This window comes from Neomonachus schauinslandi, chromosome 5 (assembly GCF_002201575.2).
Source record: "Neomonachus schauinslandi chromosome 5, ASM220157v2, whole genome shotgun sequence".
NCBI lineage: Eukaryota > Metazoa > Chordata > Mammalia > Carnivora > Phocidae > Neomonachus > Neomonachus schauinslandi.
Window position 1 is genome coordinate 8,579,823 of NC_058407.1, and position 15,835 is coordinate 8,595,657.

Below are 15,835 nucleotides of genomic sequence, written 5' to 3' on the forward strand. Positions count from 1 at the left end.
CCCCCAGCCATCCCGGTTCCCCTTCCCTTGCTGGAGCCAAGCCCTCGCTGTGCCTCTGGCTGCTACCTGTGTGCGTGGGGGGCGCTCCCTGGTGCCCTCCTGAGTGGCGCCCCCGCCCCCGCCCCCAGGCCTTCCCTGTTGGCACGATCTCTGTGGGGCCATGAGGCCCTGCTGCTGGCAGGAAAGTTCAAGTTTTGTGGCTTCCCTGTCCCAGAGGAGATGGTGAGCCACTCCTCCTGGGGTCCCAGTGCCCAGGCCTTCCTTCGTCGGGGCACCTCTCTTGGCCTCTGTGGTGTGTTCCTGGTTGGCCACAGATGTCAGAGTGTTTCCCCCCAAAATCCTTCCTCAGATCTGCTCCTCATCACACAACTGGTGCCTTTCTTTGACCACTACACGTCTGAAGGATAGTTTAAATATATCCGTGTACCCTTCCTCTTTTCCGGGTAATGCCTCAGCCTTTGCAGGCTGGCTCCCCAGGCCCTGCGCGCACTGACCACAGGCCTGTGTGGAGGGCAGGCGCTCCGTCAGCCAGCTGTTGTGTTCACGCTTTGCTCCAGGTCACGGTCACGTCTGCATTCCCTGATCTTTCTCTCCAGGCTAGAGGCTCTCTTGAGTAAGCGGGGCTGTGCGCAGCCCGCCCCCCTGCCCCCTGCCCTGGCCAGCCGTGCCCTCCCTCCCAGGCGCGCTTGTGGGCGCTGACAAGCCCACTGCTGGTGGAGGAGCGTGGAACTGGGCGGGGTGGAGGAAGGGGGGGGGCCCTTCTGAGAAGCCCAACACTGCCCCCTGATGGTGCCCCCCATCTGCTGTGCCCTCAGCAAAGCCAACCCAAGTCTGCCAGTGAGAAGTCACAGCGCAGCAAGAAAGCCAAGGAGCTGAAGCCAAAGGTGAAGAAGCTCAAGTATCACCAGTACATCCCCCCGGACCAAAAGCAGGACAAGGGGGCGCCTCCCATGGACTCCTCCTACGCCAAGATCCTGCAGCAGCAGCAGCTCTTCCTCCAGCTCCAGATCCTCAACCAGCAGCAGCAGCAGCACTATAACTACCAGACCATCCTGCCTGCCCCGCCGAAGTAGGAGCCCGCCGCCGCCCGCCCTGCCCGGCCCGCCCAGAGGCGCCCTGCCCGGCCGATGCCAGGCCTGGCTGGGTGAACCCCAGATCTTTAAGGACCCTTGGGTCTGAGTCCTCCCACCCCATGCCCATCTCTGCCCCGAGGGTGATGCTGGCCAGGTGCTCACGTCTACCGTTTCTTCTCCTCAGGCCCGCAGGTGAGGCCCCGGGAAGCGGTGGGGCCCCCCCGACACGCAGCCTCTCCACGACCAGCAGTGGCTCCAGCTCGGGCGCTCCCGGGCCCAGTGGGCTGGCGCGTCAGAACAGTACCCCGCTGACTGGCAAGCCGGGAGCCCTGCCTGCCAACCTGGATGACATGAAGGTAGGTGGGCGCCCCCTTCCCACTGGAGCCACTGCCGGCCCCACCTCCCGCGGGGGGCTGGCCTAGTGTTCATCTGTAGGGAGAGCGCGAGCCCCACGGCCTTGGAAGGCAGAGCTGAGCTCCAGACTCTGGTCTCCTCCAGCAGAGGCCCCTGGAACCTGCTGCAAGGTTTGCGTGGCCCTGGTCATCCATGGCATCTACCTTGTCATCCTAGTCATTACCATTAACTACAGCAGCCAGCGTCTGCCTGGGGCCTCGGGGCCTACCGACCCCTTTATACAATTTCTCTTCCTTGGCCCTTGCTGTGCAGCATGAGGCTTAAGGACGAGCAGGCGGAGGTGTTGAGGGCAGAGAGGCTTGCCTGAGGTCTCAGAGCTGGCTGGTGGTAGAGTCAGGATTCAAACTTGGGGTTGTCCACTTCAACTCCCCAACCTTTTCCACTTTGTCTGCTAATGCTGCCACTGAATTTGCTGCATCTGCTTGGGAAAAGAGTGGCCCATGCTTGGGGCACAGACCCTGCTCATGTCGTGGGGTCTTGGAAGGTGGGTCATGTCCGGGGCCTGGTCTGTTTCTTCTGCCCCAATCAGAAGATGAAACAGATCAAATTCTCCCTGGAGAGTTTGTGCTCAGGAGCAGACCGGCCCCTCCTGAGTCAGGATCCGACCCCAGCAAGACGCAGCCCTTGTGCGGGTAGCTGGGTACAGACATCAGAGTCCATCAGACCTGGCTTTAACGTCTAGCTCTGCCGCTCACTAGTGGTGATCTTGAAGTTACTTTACTTTTGTGAGCTCAATTTTCTCATCTGTAAAATCAATCCAGTTGATTCAATTAAGTATTTAAGTCATTGAGCACCAGGGCCCATACTGGGGCTGGGGACACCTGAGAGCATCTCATGCCCAGACGGGAGGGGAAAGAGTATTTTAACCAGGCCTCCTGTGTGGTGAGGATGGGGAAAGGGAGGAGGCCGGGCTCACGGCGCACACGTCCCACCCTCCAGGGCTGTGGGAAGGTCAGGGGCTCGTGGATCTGAAGGACCAGTGGGACCCAGATGGTTGAAGCCTAATGAACAAAGATCTCATCCTTCCCACCTCCCCGACTGCCCTCTTACCTAGACCCAGTTCTCTCTGTCGCCCTGCCCCACCCCTGACTCTCGGCCCCCTTGCAGGTGGCAGAGCTGAAGCAGGAGCTAAAGCTGCGGTCACTGCCCGTCTCAGGCACCAAGACAGACCTGATCGAGCGTCTGCGTGCATACCAAGAACAAGTCAGCCCTGCCCCAGGAGCCCCCAAGGGCCCTACTGCCCCCTCCATCCTGCCCAAGGCTGGGGAGGTAGTGGTCGCCTTCCCGGCTGCCCGACTAAGCACGGGGCCTGCCCTGGTGGCAGCAGGCCTGGCCCCAGCTGAGGTGGTGGTGGCCACGGTGACCAGTAATGGAGTGGTGAAATTTGGCAGCACGGGCTCCACACCCCCCGTGTCTCCCACCCCCTCAGAGCGTTCACTGCTCAGCACAGGCGATGAGAACTCCACACCCGGTGACACCTTTGGCGAGATGGTGACATCGCCACTGACCCAGCTCACCCTGCAGGCCTCGCCATTACAGATCCTTGTGAAGGAGGAGGGCCCCCGGGCCGGGTCCTGCTGCCTGAGCCCTGGGGTACGGGCCGAGCTTGAGGGGCGTGACAAGGACCAGATGCTGCAGGAAAAGGACAAGCAAATCGAAGAGCTGACCCGCATGCTGCGCCAGAAACAGCAGCTCGTGGAGTGGCTGAGGTTGCAGCTGGAGCAAGAGAAGCGGGCCCAGCAGCCGGCCCCGGCCCCCCTCGGCACCCCAGTCAAGCAGGAAAACAGCTTCTCCAGCTGCCAGCTGAGCCGGCAGCCCCCGGGTCCTGCTCACCCCTTCAGCCCTAGCCTGGCGGCCCCCACTGCCCACCATGCAGACACTCGTCCCCTGGTGCCCCCGGCCGTGGTAGTGAAGCAGGAAGCTGCGCTGCTGGAGCCTGAGCCAGCCCCCACTCCCCAGCTGCTTCTGGGCCCCCAGGGCCCCAGCCTCATCAAGGGGGTCACGCCTCCCACCCTCATCACTGACTCCACAGGGACCCACCTTGTCCTCACCGTGACCAATAAGAATGCAGACAGCCCCAGCCTGGCCAGCAGGAGCCCCGAGCAGGTACCTGGGTGTGGGGAGGGGCTGGGGCCGCGGGAGAGTGTGAGGAGACTAAGAGTGACAGTCCGTTTACCAGGCACCCCACGGCTGGGCAGGTTGTGCTTGCTTCCTTTAAACTTCCACTCAGTCCTCTGAAACGAGGGATGGCCATCCCTATGTCACCGAGGGGAGGTACTAGGACTTGGGAAGATGAAGGGAGCTGCCGAAGACCCCACAGCCCTGAGGGTGGAGCCGTCAGGGACCACCCGTCTCTTTTCCCCGGGCGGAGGGCCCCCCTGAGCAGCCCGCACCCAGGCCTGCCTCTGCTCCATGGGGGTGGGACAGGCCCCGGTGAGGGTCGGGGAAGCCCCCTACCTGGGAGAGGCCAGCCATGCCCCCCACCTCCAAGCCGTCATGGGCAGCTGGCTCCCTGCTGGTGCTACCCTCACAGCCCAGACCCTCCAGCCAGCCTGGTCCACAGGTGAGGCTGCGTTAGGCTTTGTGTGGCCTCTCAGCCCTGCAGAGCTCGGGGCTGGAGGAGGGGACGGTGGGCAGTGACAGGAACCGGGCCCCTCAGGATGGGAGACCAGGGCCCCTGAGCAGCCTCCGGCAGAAAGGGAGGAGACAGGGGAATCGCCCAGAGCCCCACCTTCTACAGGGTCAGAGGTCAGGCAGGGCCTCCCCAATCCCCTATTCCTTCTTCCCCAATGGCTTCCGTGCAAGCTTCCTAAAAGCCAATGCAGCAGCAGGTTGTCCTGTGTCCCAGAAGGTAGATTCCTCCTGCCTTGCCTTCCTGGAATGTGCTGGGCCCCAGACCTGCTTCCCTCAGGATCCCAGCCACCGGTTCTCTTACCATTCTGTCCAGCCCTTGTCCCAGCCTGGTTCTCCAGCCCCTGGCCCACCAGCCCAGATGGACCTAGAGCACCCATCACAGCCCCTCTTTGGGACCCCTACTTCTCTGCTCAAGAAGGAGCCGCCTGGCTATGAGGAAGCCGTGAGCCAGCAGCCCAGACAGCAGGTGAAGAAGGTAGACCGGGGCCCGGCCAGGGTGGGCGTCTGCCTGGGCTGCTGGGCTGGACTCCCACAGTCCCCCCGACCAAGCCAACTGGAAGATAGGGGCAGAGGAGGCCTTGCAGGGCTGGGGAGGTGGCCGGCGGGGGGGCGGGGGGTGTGGATGGAGGGGGCATTATGGGCAGACTGGCCAGAGCCTGGCCTGACAGAGGAGTGAGCTCTGGGAGCCTGAGCCCAGGCCGGTGGGCTCTGCAGGTCTGGCTGCCAACTCAAGGGTGGAAGGAAGGGGTTCTGCCCTGAGCTAGGCTGGAGGCCTCCTCCTGCTCTAGATTTTCATTTTTTTTTTTTCCCCCTATTTGTCCTACAGGAGAATGGTTCCTCCAGCCAGCAGATGGATGACCTGTTTGACATTCTTATTCAGAGTGGAGGTAAAGCCCAGACTCCTGAGCTGACTCCCCCACCAACCTCCTCCTTGCCCCATAGGTTGTGTTCAGCCCTGGGGTGCTTGATTTACTGATTTTTGTTCCGTTATAGAACACTTAAGGGGCTGACGGGCCCTGTAGTTTGGATGTAGCAACAGCTGAGACGTATACCGTCTCCAGGGCTTGGACAAGGACACCGGTCAGGGGTGCAGCCCTCAAGCATTGATTGCTTTACCCAGCACCCACTGCGTGGTGGGCACTGTCGCCGCGGCCTGGGGTGCAGTGATGAACGAAACAGAGATGTTCACCTTTGCACAGTCTAGTGTGAGATGAATGAATAGTAGACAGATTGTATCGTGGGAGGAGTAGATATTACGGAAAGCTGGGGAGGGTCTCAGGTGTGGGGGGGGCATTTGAGTTGACCCTGTTGGGCTCCCTGGGGGGCACCTGTGGGGCCAGGTGTGCTCAAGGGGCGGTGTGGGCACAGGAGGGAGAGGAGTCACAGGTCGGGGCAGATCGCGAGGCCTCACGGGCGCATGGCGGAAGGGCTCGGACTCTGGGCGAAGTTGAGTGGAGGGTTGTTCTAGCTGGAAGGGCAGGAGCTAGGAGGCCGCTGTGGGAGTCCAGGGGGCCGGGCCAGCCTGTAGCAGGGAGGTGGGGAAGGACCCGAGTCTCGGTGTATTTTAGAGAGCCAGCCGACTTCCTTATGGATTAGGCATGTGTGTGGCAAGACAATAGGATGACAGCCATGGATGTTGCCAAGGGTTCGGCCTGAGTGACCCAGATGCAGCTGCAAGACTGCCAGGGGGAGCCCCGGGGGGTGCACTGGGGATGCGTCCGTGCAGCCTCAGGCTGGTATGTCCTGAGACAGCCAAGCAGGGGCGTCACCTGAAGGCAGGCAGGGGATTGTTGGCATCTAGATGGACATTTGGAGCCATGAGATTGGGTGAGCAGAGAGGAGGATGAGGCATAGTCCAGGGGCACGAGCAGATCATGCTCAGCAGTGGGCAGAGTGGGAGGGTGCCCTCAAGACCATGAAGTCCTAAAGTCCAGGGCTGTCACTGGGCGGCCAGGGGAGACAGTGACCAAGATCTGGTCACGGGGTTAGCATTGTGGTTGGCCGCTGGTGACCTCAGCCAGGGTGCTGCAGTGGGACCATGGGCAAGGGCCTGGGGGGGTGTAGGAGCCAGCAAGTCCGGATAGCTCTCTGCAGAGGGTTTCCTGCCAAGTGAGCAAGGAGCCAGTCTGTTTGCATGCTGGTGGCAGAGGTCCCTGAGTGCGGGGGGCGCAGGGCAGGTGAGGGGGCTCAGCGTCAGGTAGGAGCTGGGGGAGTTCCCTGATGGCAGCAGCCAAGAAGGCAGGGTGTGTGGAAGTTCTCTGAGCGCTTTACTGGTGGCAGTACGGGGAGGGTTAGCAAGATGGTACAGGTGAAGCGAGCGCTCAGCCGGGGAATCGTACACTTCAAAATGGTGACATTTATGGGCACCTGGCTGGTTCAGTCCATGGAACATGTGACTCTTGACCTTGGGGTTGTGAGTTCGAACCCCGTGTAGGGTGTAGGGATCATTTTTTTTAAAAAAAAATTTAAGTAAATAAAATGGTGGATTTTATCTCAAAAAGAAACCCCGCAGAGTGTAAGAGCTGATGTTACCCTCAAGGTCAGATTCTGACCTTAGCGAGGCTCTGCGGATTCTGGAGTCTGGCGTCTGAGGCACATTTCTAAGAAGCACAGGGGGCACTGAGGCTACTGGGCTGGGCGGTGCTCGCAGGCCGTCGGAGAGGCTGGTCTGGAGCCCGGGAGAGGGGCCTGGGCGCAGATTTGGGGAGTTCCTGGTGTCCAGACAGGAACCCAAACTGGGAGGGCTCAGGCTTCCTGGAAAAAGAGATGATGCCAGAAGCAGAGAGGGAGCAGGCCAGGCCTTGAGCGCTAGCAGTGAAGACATGGCAGAGAAAGGGAGTTGGGGGGTGCTGTCTGTCTGCCCCCCGAGGAACACAGAACTGGCCAGAGAGGGCGCCTGGGTGGCTCAGTTGGTTAAGCGACTGCCTTCGGCTCGGGTCATGATCCTGGAGTCCCGGGATCGAGTCCCGCATCGGGCTCCCTGCTCGGCGGGGAGTCTGCTTCTCCCTCTGACCCTCCTCCCTCTCATGCTGTCTCTCATTCTGTCTGTCTCAAATAAATAAATAAATAAAATCTTTAAAAAAAAAAAAAAACTGGCCAGAGAGGTGGCACAGATGCCCCGGGAAGGCATTTGAATGGGGGTGGGCATCTGGGGAGACCGAGCTTGGTGAGATGGGCAGGCGTGTCAGGCTGGGACGGGAGGAGAGCGGGAGTGCCAGGGAGCAAGCCTGGTTGGTTTCTGCATATATTTTTTTTTTTTTATTGTGGTGAAATACACATAAAATTTGCCGTTCTGGTAATTTTAAAATGTATAAATTCAGTAGCATTAAATACATTCAGTGTTGTGCAGCCATCACCACCATCCGTCTGTAGAATGTTTTCGTCATCCTGGACTGACACTTGGATCCTGGTAGGCAGGAACTCCCTCCCCCAACCCCCAGGGAACCTCTCTTCTACTCTCTGCTCTGAATTTGCCTGCTCTAGGGACCTCATACCAGTGGAATCTTCTAGTACCTGTCCTTTGGTTTCTGGCTTACTTCACATAGCACAGTGCCCTCAAGGTTCATCCGTGTTGTAGCCGGTCATCAGTTTCCTGCCTTTTAATGGCCGCGTGAGATCCCACTGTAGGGACAGAATACCTTGTGCCGATCTGCTCACCCGCGAGGGACACTTGAGCAGACTTAGGCTGTTGTACGTATGGTGCTGTGAGCGCTGGCGTACTTGCATCTGCTGGGACCCCTGCACGTCTTCCACAGCGGCTGCACCGTGTTTGTTCCCACCAGCCGTGCACAAAGGCTCCCAATCTCTCTACATCCTCACCAACACTTACTACTAGCCATCCTACTGGGTGTGAGGTGGTGTTCCTTTGTGGGTTTGATTTGCATTTCCCTAAAGACTAATGAGGTTGAGCATCTTCTCTTGTCCTTACGGGTCATTTGCAGATCTTTCATTGGAGAAATGGTGGAGTCCTTTGCCCTTTTTCCCTGTGGGGTTTTGTTGTTAAGTTGGAGCTCTTTAGTCTGGATGTGAACCATCAGATCCAAGGTGTGCGGACATTTCCTCCCACTCTGGGTTGTCTTTGCTCTTGATGGTGTCCTTTGGTGCACAAATTTAAAATTTTTTATACGATCTAGTTAATGTATTTTTATTGTTGTGTTTTTGGTGCAACCAAGAAATCATTACCGAATCCAGTGAAGATTTCCCCATTTTTCCCTAAGAGTTCTGTGGTTTCAGCTCCCAAATTTAGGTTTTTGACCTATTTGGAGTTAACTTTTTGTATGTGGTGTAAAGTAGGGCCAGCCTCAGGTCCTTTTCAGGCCTGGTTCCTGACATCCATTCACTTTGTTGTTTGCCAGAAATTTCAGCAGATTTCAAGGAGCCACCACCTTCCTTACCAGAGAAAGAGAAGCCCCCCTCGATGGCAACTTGCGGGTCACCCCTGGCCACGCCGTCCCCGCCCTCTGCTGAGCTCCCCCAGGTGCCGCCGCCTCCCTCGGGCTCTCCTGTCCTCCCTGGGCGCCTAGAGGACTTCCTGGAGAGCAGCACGGGACTGCCCCTGCTGACGGGCGGGCATGAGGGGCCAGAACCCCTCTCCCTCATCGACGACCTCCACAGCCAGATGCTGAGCAGCTCTGCCATCCTGGACCACCCCCCCTCACCCATGGACACCTCGGAATTGCACTTTGCCCCTGAGCCCAGCGGTGTAGGCCTGGACCTGGCTGATGGCCACCTGGACAGCATGGACTGGCTGGAGCTGTCATCGGGCGGCCCCGTGCTCAGCCTGGCCCCGCTCAGCACCACTGCGCCCAGCCTCTTCTCCACGGACTTCCTCGACGGTCACGACTTGCAACTCCACTGGGATTCCTGCTTGTAGCTCTCAGGCTGCAGGGATGGGACAGGAGGGGCTGGAAGCCGGGGAGCCTTGGTAACTCCTGGGAGCTCCGCGCGCTCGGCCTGATCCCATCTCCATGTGGTCATGAGTCCTGACAATCACAGGCCCTGCTTTCCCCTCCCTGGGAGGCTGGAGCAGGCCATGCTGCCACCTGGCTCAGGCTCACCAAGGAGAGAAGCCGCCCAGGAGCAGCTTTGGTCTCAGCCTAGAGTTCAGGAGGCCTGGACAGGCCAGGGCCATTCTATTGACCTCCTTTTGTGAGGTCGGAGGTGCAGTCTGGCTGCAGTTTGCTCAGGCAGGGGAGGCCCAGGGCGGATCTCCTTCCTTCTCTCCCCCTTGCCGTGCCGCGCCCCCCCCTCCCCCCCCCGCGAGGGAAGAAACTAACTGGGCCTCTACCTCCCTGTTCCCCGTGATGCCAACCCCAGGGTCCCAGGCTTCCTGGGAGAGGAGCCCCTTGCCATTTTAGTGTCTTGGTGTTGTGTAACCCTTTAGTGGCTGGTGGCAAACGGTTTCTGTACAGGTGTATATATCTCTATCTCTATATCGCCATACATATGTATACATCTATTTTGGGGGGCTGGGAGGTGGATTTGCGCTCCCTCCCATTCTGTGCACAATGTAGAAGGGCCTGGAGACCACCGCTCCTGGGGGTGGGTGCAGCTCACCTCGGCCCCATCACGCGTGTTTGACATGTAGACACCCTGCCACAGCCTTGCCCTGCTCCGACTAGTGCCACGAGGGCAGAGGTGCTTCCCGGCCACCCCCCCCCCCATTCCGTCCCGCTGCCTCACTGCAGCCGCGGTGGCCCTGGGACAGGAGGGGTGTCAGCCCTCAAGCTGTGGCCACCTCTTGCCCTGGGGCCCAGCCTCCCTTCTGGCCTGTCACTGTTGTTAACGGGATTAGGGATGGAGTCACCAAACCAGTGCTGGGACAGAGGTCGGGAAGCTGTGTGGACTTTTTAAAATAAAAACAAAAACACTGATTTTGGTCCATTTTTGTTCAGTCCATGGAGGAGGTGGGTGGTAGGGCTGGGTCCTAGGCTTTCTAGAGCATTCCAGAAAGGACAGAACCTTGGACATACAGCTCTGTGGCCCTGGCTGGACAGAAGACGGGAGGTGGTTTCCCAAGGACACAATTTATTGACAAGCCAAAGAGCCTGTGGCCACCCCCTCCCCTTCCTGAGCACAAACGGACAGAACAGAGATGGCGCCCCACCTCCTCACGAGGTTTTGGCTGGTACAAACCCTGAAACTGGGGCCTGGGCAGGGCACTCCCCTAGGCACTGGGAAAAGCCGGCTCAGCCCCACCTTCTGCTCCTGCCGCCCACTGTCCTCTAGTGACATCCTGGGTGTTCCAGGTGGTGTCCCCGTTCACCGTGCTGCCTGGCCAGAGCTCCAGTGTCGCTTTCCCTTGACCCCCCCCCCCCCCCCGCGCAGCTTGGAATGGGCCCGGGCCACCTCAGACCCCATCCCCAAGCAGACCAAGCCTGGCCAGGACTGTGCTGTTCTCTTCTTGCTTGACAAAGGGGCTGCTCGGTAGCCAGCAGGTTGGGGGGAGGCCTGGCTTGACGGGCCGCTGGAGGAAGAGCATCACCCGTCTATGTCCCAGCTGAAGAGGTGGTGCTTCACGAGCATGTCCTGAACACCCTCCTTCAGCGGCTTCTTCTCCTGCACGTGGGGACAGCCTCTGTCACGGGCGGCACAGCGGGGGATGCAGGATCACATGGCAAGGAAGCCCGAGGGGGCAGGGGCCAGAGCGGCTCGTGGACCACGTGATGCCGGCACTCGGGGTCCCCACAGGCCCTGCCCGAGCCGCCCACGAGGTGTCTGGGGTGGCCTGCCCCACCCCAGGCCGTCCCCACGGCGGGAAGGCGGGCCGCAGGGCCGAGAGCCAAGCCCAACCACGCACCTCTCTCTTCACAGGAAGTTCCCAGTCCTGGGAGAGGCTGAAGGCGAAGCAGCAGAGGACGCTGGAGGTGAGGAAGGGAGCGGTCAGCTCTGCCGCACCGACCCCACCCCGGGCCCCTGGGCAGGGGACTCACCGGAGCTCGCACTTGATCTGGACCCAGCCAGGGCTGCGCAGGAAGGACCAGGGCTGGTACCACTTCTCCACAGTAGGCAGGCTGGAGCAGAGCACCTCGAGCCACAGGTGCAGGACCTGCTCGCTGGGGACAGGCGGGGAGGAGTGGGCGCCTCTCCCCCCACACCTTGGGGGGGGAGCCGGTATCTGCACAGCGGCCTAGCTCTGGCTCCTCCCCACTGGGAGGCACTCGGGCCCACTGTCCCCACAGCCCCAGTTCTTTCCTCTGTGTCTGAGACTCGGCCACCACCTGCTGCACCCAGGGTCCTTAGCCCTGCTGGTCAGTCCAGGAGGGAAGCCCACGGCCATGTTAGGAGCTGGTCTCCTGGAGGCTGTCCCCTCCGCTGGGTGGCAAATGCAGAAAGCAGACTCACGCTGGCCCGGGTCTGGGCCTCACAGATGCCCAAGCTCCCTTCAAGCCGGTGCCCCCTCGCTAGTTGGTTGCGGTGGCCTCACTCCTGGTGACCCCCCTCACCGGGCACCTTGCTAAAATCTCTGCCTCACAAAACCCGCGAGTGCCTTCCCCAGCCCACAGAACGACGGCCGGGCTTGTACTGGAGGACGGCTTTTGGGAGTCACCCTGCTGCCCTGTCTGTCCAGGCCCCGGGCCCAGAAGGCCCAGCTCACGGGCACCCCGCTGCCCCACAGGGCCACCGCCCAGGCTACCAGCCATCTGACTGGACTGTCGGTGGCCCACGGTGGGCAGAGATACTCACTTGAGCCCCACGCAGATGAGGGACCGGAGCTTGACGTCCATTTGTGCGTGTGCGGCGTCGTGGGTCACGTTCACAGACTGCACAGCCTGGGAGGGCCCAGTTGTCAGGGGGCTCCAGCTGCCAACCCAGGACGCCTGCCCCACCCACCACCCCGCTTACCCGGTAGAGCAGCTCCTCCGGGGTCAGGACTTTGCCATCCTCGTCCAACCTGAGGGACGGATCAAAGCTGCCAGTGCTGCCCCAGGAAGCGCGGCTCAGGCTGTGCCCTCCCCCTCCCCCCACGGGGACAGCCAAGGGGACACGGGGACAGCCAGGGGGACGCGGGGCGCGCCGCTGGAGCCTGTTACCTGTACGTCTTACACAGCACCAGGCGCGAATACACCGAGTCAAAGTCTCGCTCTACCTCCCGGCCCGCTGCCTGGGGGTCAAGGTGAGTGTAAGGGACAACAGGGAAGGGACCGGGTCAAAGCCACAGGGGCCAACTGCGCGCATACTGCCACCCCGTGAGCTCCTGTGTCAGCTCTACAGGGCCCAGAAGCTCAAGGAAAAGGATGGTGGGGGATGTGGGTCCAGCCACTGACTTACCTCCTCGATAAACAACCATGGGTGGCAGGCGCCCCCAAGCAGGGAGGGCTTCTTCAGCCCATGTTCAAACAGGGCCTTGAGAGCTGGGCAGAGGGTCCCTCGAACGAGGTCCGTGACCCCCTCTGTCACAGTGTCGTCCCCCGCGATGGAGTACTGATGGTGGGGGACAGAGTCTGAGAGGCGCCAGCCACGCCCTCCCCGTCCCCACAGCCACTGCCACAAGCCAGCAGGTGCCGAGGTCAGGCGGCAGCAGCTCCCAGGGGCAGCCGTGCCTTGTGTCCCCTCTTACCTCTTTACTCCGTTCATCCAGGACTTCCACAAACTTGGCTGGAAACCAGCCTGTGGGAGAAGCAGGGCCCTGTGAGGAGCGGGCGGCCGGCGTCCGCACACCTCTCGCCCGGGAAGGGCGTAAGGGCCGTGTGAGGGCAGGCTCGCTGGCTGAGAAAGCCCAGCTCCTGCTGAGGCCAGAGGGCACGGGGAGGGCGGCCAGGGCTCCCGGGTTCCCTGCCCAGCCCGCCCCTCCTCCGGACAGAGGCCTCACCTCTCAGGCCATTCAGCTCCCCGACCCAGCAGTGCTCGTCCTTCTGAGATATGATCTGCACAGTTGGCCGGCGGAGAAGAGGAGGAAGCAAAGCCTTGGTTGCCCAGGCCCTGTGCCTGCAGCCATGCGGCTGCACCCTTGGCCGGGCGGGTGGGACTAAAATGGGGACGGGGTGGGACAGCCCAGGGGTGCCTGCTCCCTGCGCCCCACGCACCGTGATGATGTCATTCTTGCGGAAGCCCAGCTCGTCGTCATCATGTCGCTCGAAGTCCAGCAGGGCCTTGGCCCGGCGCCGGTGGCTGCGTGAGCACGCCACGTAGTTCTCATGGTCCCGCTGGTGGCTCTCCATGCTGTAGTCCGGGCTCAGCTCCTGCCCAACGGGCAGAAAGGCCTGCTCAAGGGGGAGATGCCTCCTCGCCAGGGCTTTGGGGCCTCACAAGGAGGCTGGGGAGCCCGAGCCCCCAAGTTGAGCCCACAACTCACCACACTACAGTTTTTGGGGTCTGTGCACTGGAAATGGCGTGCGACGCGCAGGATGGCTTCCCGGAGGTCAGCTACCAGTTCTGTCTGCTTGATATTCTTGGCCTTGAGCACCTCCAGGTCGTCCTCCCCTGGGAGCCCCAGAGAACTATGGCAGCCATGGCCCCCCCAGTCCCCAGGAAGCTGAGGGTCCACGCCCGGGTCTGAGGGCGGACTCCCCCTGGTCTACATCCCCACCCCGCCAGCTGGGGCAGGGAGCGCTGTGAGCTGGGACCCCCTGGCAGGGAAGGAGCCACTGGACCCAGCCCGGCACCGGCTGCCACAGCAGTTCTCACCAAAGAGCAGGGAGGTGATGCCAGACTTCCTCCGCTGGGTCCTGCGACGCACAACCTGCAGGCAGGGAGCGGGTCAGTGGCAGCCAGGTGGGGTGCCGGGCGCCCCAGCACTGGAGGAAGCTGAGAGAGCTCCTCCTGGGGCCAGCGTCTCATGCCAACTCATCTGAAACGGCCTCTGCGGCCGGCTCGGAGCATCGGAAATGCGGTCGGTTCAAAGCCGGGTGTGTCCTACACCCACGCGGGGCAGGTCACAGCGGAGGCGCACAGAAGGCCGGGGCAGCGGGTCCTTGCACAGCTGTGGTCTGACTGGGCCGGGGGCCAGGCCGGGGGGGCGGGCAGCAGAGCAAGGAAGGGCTGGAGGGTTCCCCGCAGCCTCTCTCACTCTGGGCTTCCTCGGGGACCCCCCACCCTGTGGGTGAGGTGGGGACTCCTCCCTCACGGGCCCACCTGCGAGAGGTTGGTGGTGGCACTGGTCCCCAGGAGCTGGCCCTGGTCGGCAATGAGGTAGGCCAGGTGCTTGCGGCGCTGCGTCTCCACAGCCACATCGGTGAGGGAGCCGGCCAGCCGCATGGCCTCCCCCAGCAGCAGCTCGGCGTCGGCCATCTGCGAAGGTATGTCTGACAGCGTGTTGAAGATGGAGGCCGAGTTCTCGGACTGGATCAGCTCCTCCTCCTGGGCCATGCGAGGCAAGGAGTAGGGCAGGGGGCATCACCGCCAAATGCCAGGCCTGTGAGCGGACTCTGATCACTGTCCTCGGGCACGTGTGACCTCCCTGGATGGTCACACTGAGCACAAGGAGTCCCGGGCCCCAGGGGACCCCACCCCACCGTGGGCCTCTGAGGAGGGGCCGGTGGTCAGGCCGCACGGTGCTGAAGGCGGAACCCCATGGCAGGCCCCCCAGGGGAGGGGCCCCAGGTGGGACAGGGCCCCAGCAGACCTTGAGCCGCAGCATGCCCAGCGTGGTCTGGAACAGCACCAGGGAGCCCTCGTAGAAAAACAGGTCCCAGAGGCGCAGCAGCAGCTTGATATGCACCACGCTGGCGAAGGCCGTGAGGAACCAGTGTAGCGTGATGAGGGACAGCTCTGCAGATACAGACCGGTGCCTTTGTGGCTGGGACCAGCGACAGCCCGCATGGCGCAGCCTGAAAGCGGGGGCCTGGGGAGAAGGGGGAGTGTCGCTCCCAAAGAGCAAGTGGCCTCGCCTGCTCCAGGAGGAGGGAGGAGACAGGCCGTCAGGGAACATCAGAGAACAGGAGCACCACCAAGACTGCGTGTGCTGCTGATTGAGGGCTTGGCCCCTGTCAGGTGAGCTCCTTCCTCCCAACACAGCTGCCCTGTCCCCTGCTGGGTCCGGAGGCCTCAGACCTGCAGTTTCTGAGCCAGAGTCACAGGACCCCCCTGACCCCAAAGAAGAGGGTGGGTGCTGGCCCCCTCACCAATGTCATGCTCCTGGAGCAGCTTGTCCAAGCGGGGCAGGTACTGGACGATGAGGTGGCGCAGGACCCGCTGGTCTGTCTGGACGCCCAGCAGAGTGGTGCTGAAGTAGGAGGCAGGGAGCAGGTCCTCGATGATGGCGCACATCATCCAGAAAGCATCCTCCTCCTCTAGGAACAGCAGGAGGCAGGCAGCCACCTGGCCAGGGCAGGGGGACAGGGGGCCTGTACCCAGGTCTCCATGTGAATTAGAAGAGGTACCCCCCCTCTGGGGGTCACCTCATAGACCGCATGCTCTCCTCAGGTGGAACCAACATACTTGGCAGGCCCAGCCCTCCGGGGGGAGGTTCCCGCCCCAGCCCCGCCACCCATCCTACTGTCCCTTCTGGGCTGTGCTCACCATGCCTGTGCCCTGGCAGTAGCCGATCTCTGGGTAGAGCCAGGCCAGGGCGCGGAGAACCCTGCGCAGGCGGGGCACCCCGATGCTGCTCACGTTGGCGAAGCAGGCGTTGCTGGGCATGGTGCGGAGCAGGTCCTTCTCAATCTGCCCGCAGCCCACCCCCAACGAGCCCCCGTGAGACGCAGCCACACGCCGCGAGGCCCACACCACCCTCCATGCTGGTGACACCTGAGGCACCCCTGGGAGGGAAGCTG

General features: G+C 61.8%; 2 protein-coding genes across 6 annotated transcripts in view; one reads left to right on the forward strand and one right to left on the reverse strand.

Annotated features, from left to right (window-relative positions):
- Nucleotides 1-9,987, forward strand: part of MRTFA (myocardin related transcription factor A) — a 200,928-nt gene extending 190,941 nt beyond the window's left edge. Inside the window, exons 10-15 of the mRNA XM_044915318.1 lie at nucleotides 816-1,069; nucleotides 1,258-1,429; nucleotides 2,595-3,593; nucleotides 4,435-4,596; nucleotides 4,948-5,008; nucleotides 8,477-9,987. Of these exons, the coding sequence (XP_044771253.1) occupies nucleotides 816-1,069; nucleotides 1,258-1,429; nucleotides 2,595-3,593; nucleotides 4,435-4,596; nucleotides 4,948-5,008; nucleotides 8,477-8,994 (2,166 nt within the window). The 3' untranslated portion in view covers nucleotides 8,995-9,987. The remainder of the gene's footprint in view (nucleotides 1-815; nucleotides 1,070-1,257; nucleotides 1,430-2,594; nucleotides 3,594-4,434; nucleotides 4,597-4,947; nucleotides 5,009-8,476) is intronic.
- A 115-nt stretch (nucleotides 9,988-10,102) lies between these two features.
- Nucleotides 10,103-15,835, reverse strand: part of SGSM3 (small G protein signaling modulator 3) — a 49,179-nt gene continuing 43,446 nt past the window's right edge. For 2 of the 5 annotated variants that reach the window (XM_044915789.1, XM_044915787.1), the window contains 15 exons: nucleotides 15,582-15,725; nucleotides 15,185-15,380; nucleotides 14,686-14,831; nucleotides 14,196-14,420; nucleotides 13,749-13,803; nucleotides 13,417-13,544; nucleotides 12,934-13,303; nucleotides 12,682-12,731; nucleotides 12,393-12,545; nucleotides 12,155-12,225; nucleotides 11,967-12,015; nucleotides 11,808-11,893; nucleotides 11,054-11,176; nucleotides 10,921-10,981; nucleotides 10,103-10,679 (listed from right to left, as the gene is read on the reverse strand). In XM_044915789.1, the coding sequence (XP_044771724.1) occupies nucleotides 10,602-10,679; nucleotides 10,921-10,981; nucleotides 11,054-11,176; nucleotides 11,808-11,893; nucleotides 11,967-12,015; nucleotides 12,155-12,225; nucleotides 12,393-12,545; nucleotides 12,682-12,731; nucleotides 12,934-13,303; nucleotides 13,417-13,544; nucleotides 13,749-13,803; nucleotides 14,196-14,420; nucleotides 14,686-14,831; nucleotides 15,185-15,380; nucleotides 15,582-15,725 (1,935 nt within the window). In that variant the 3' untranslated portion in view covers nucleotides 10,103-10,601. Of the gene's footprint in view, nucleotides 10,680-10,920; nucleotides 10,982-11,053; nucleotides 11,177-11,807; nucleotides 11,894-11,966; nucleotides 12,016-12,154; nucleotides 12,226-12,392; nucleotides 12,546-12,681; nucleotides 12,732-12,933; nucleotides 13,325-13,416; nucleotides 13,545-13,748; nucleotides 13,804-14,195; nucleotides 14,421-14,685; nucleotides 14,832-15,184; nucleotides 15,381-15,581; nucleotides 15,726-15,835 lie in introns of all 5 variants that reach the window. The other 3 variants (XM_021687700.2, XM_021687701.2, XM_044915788.1) reach the window with 3 other exon arrangements.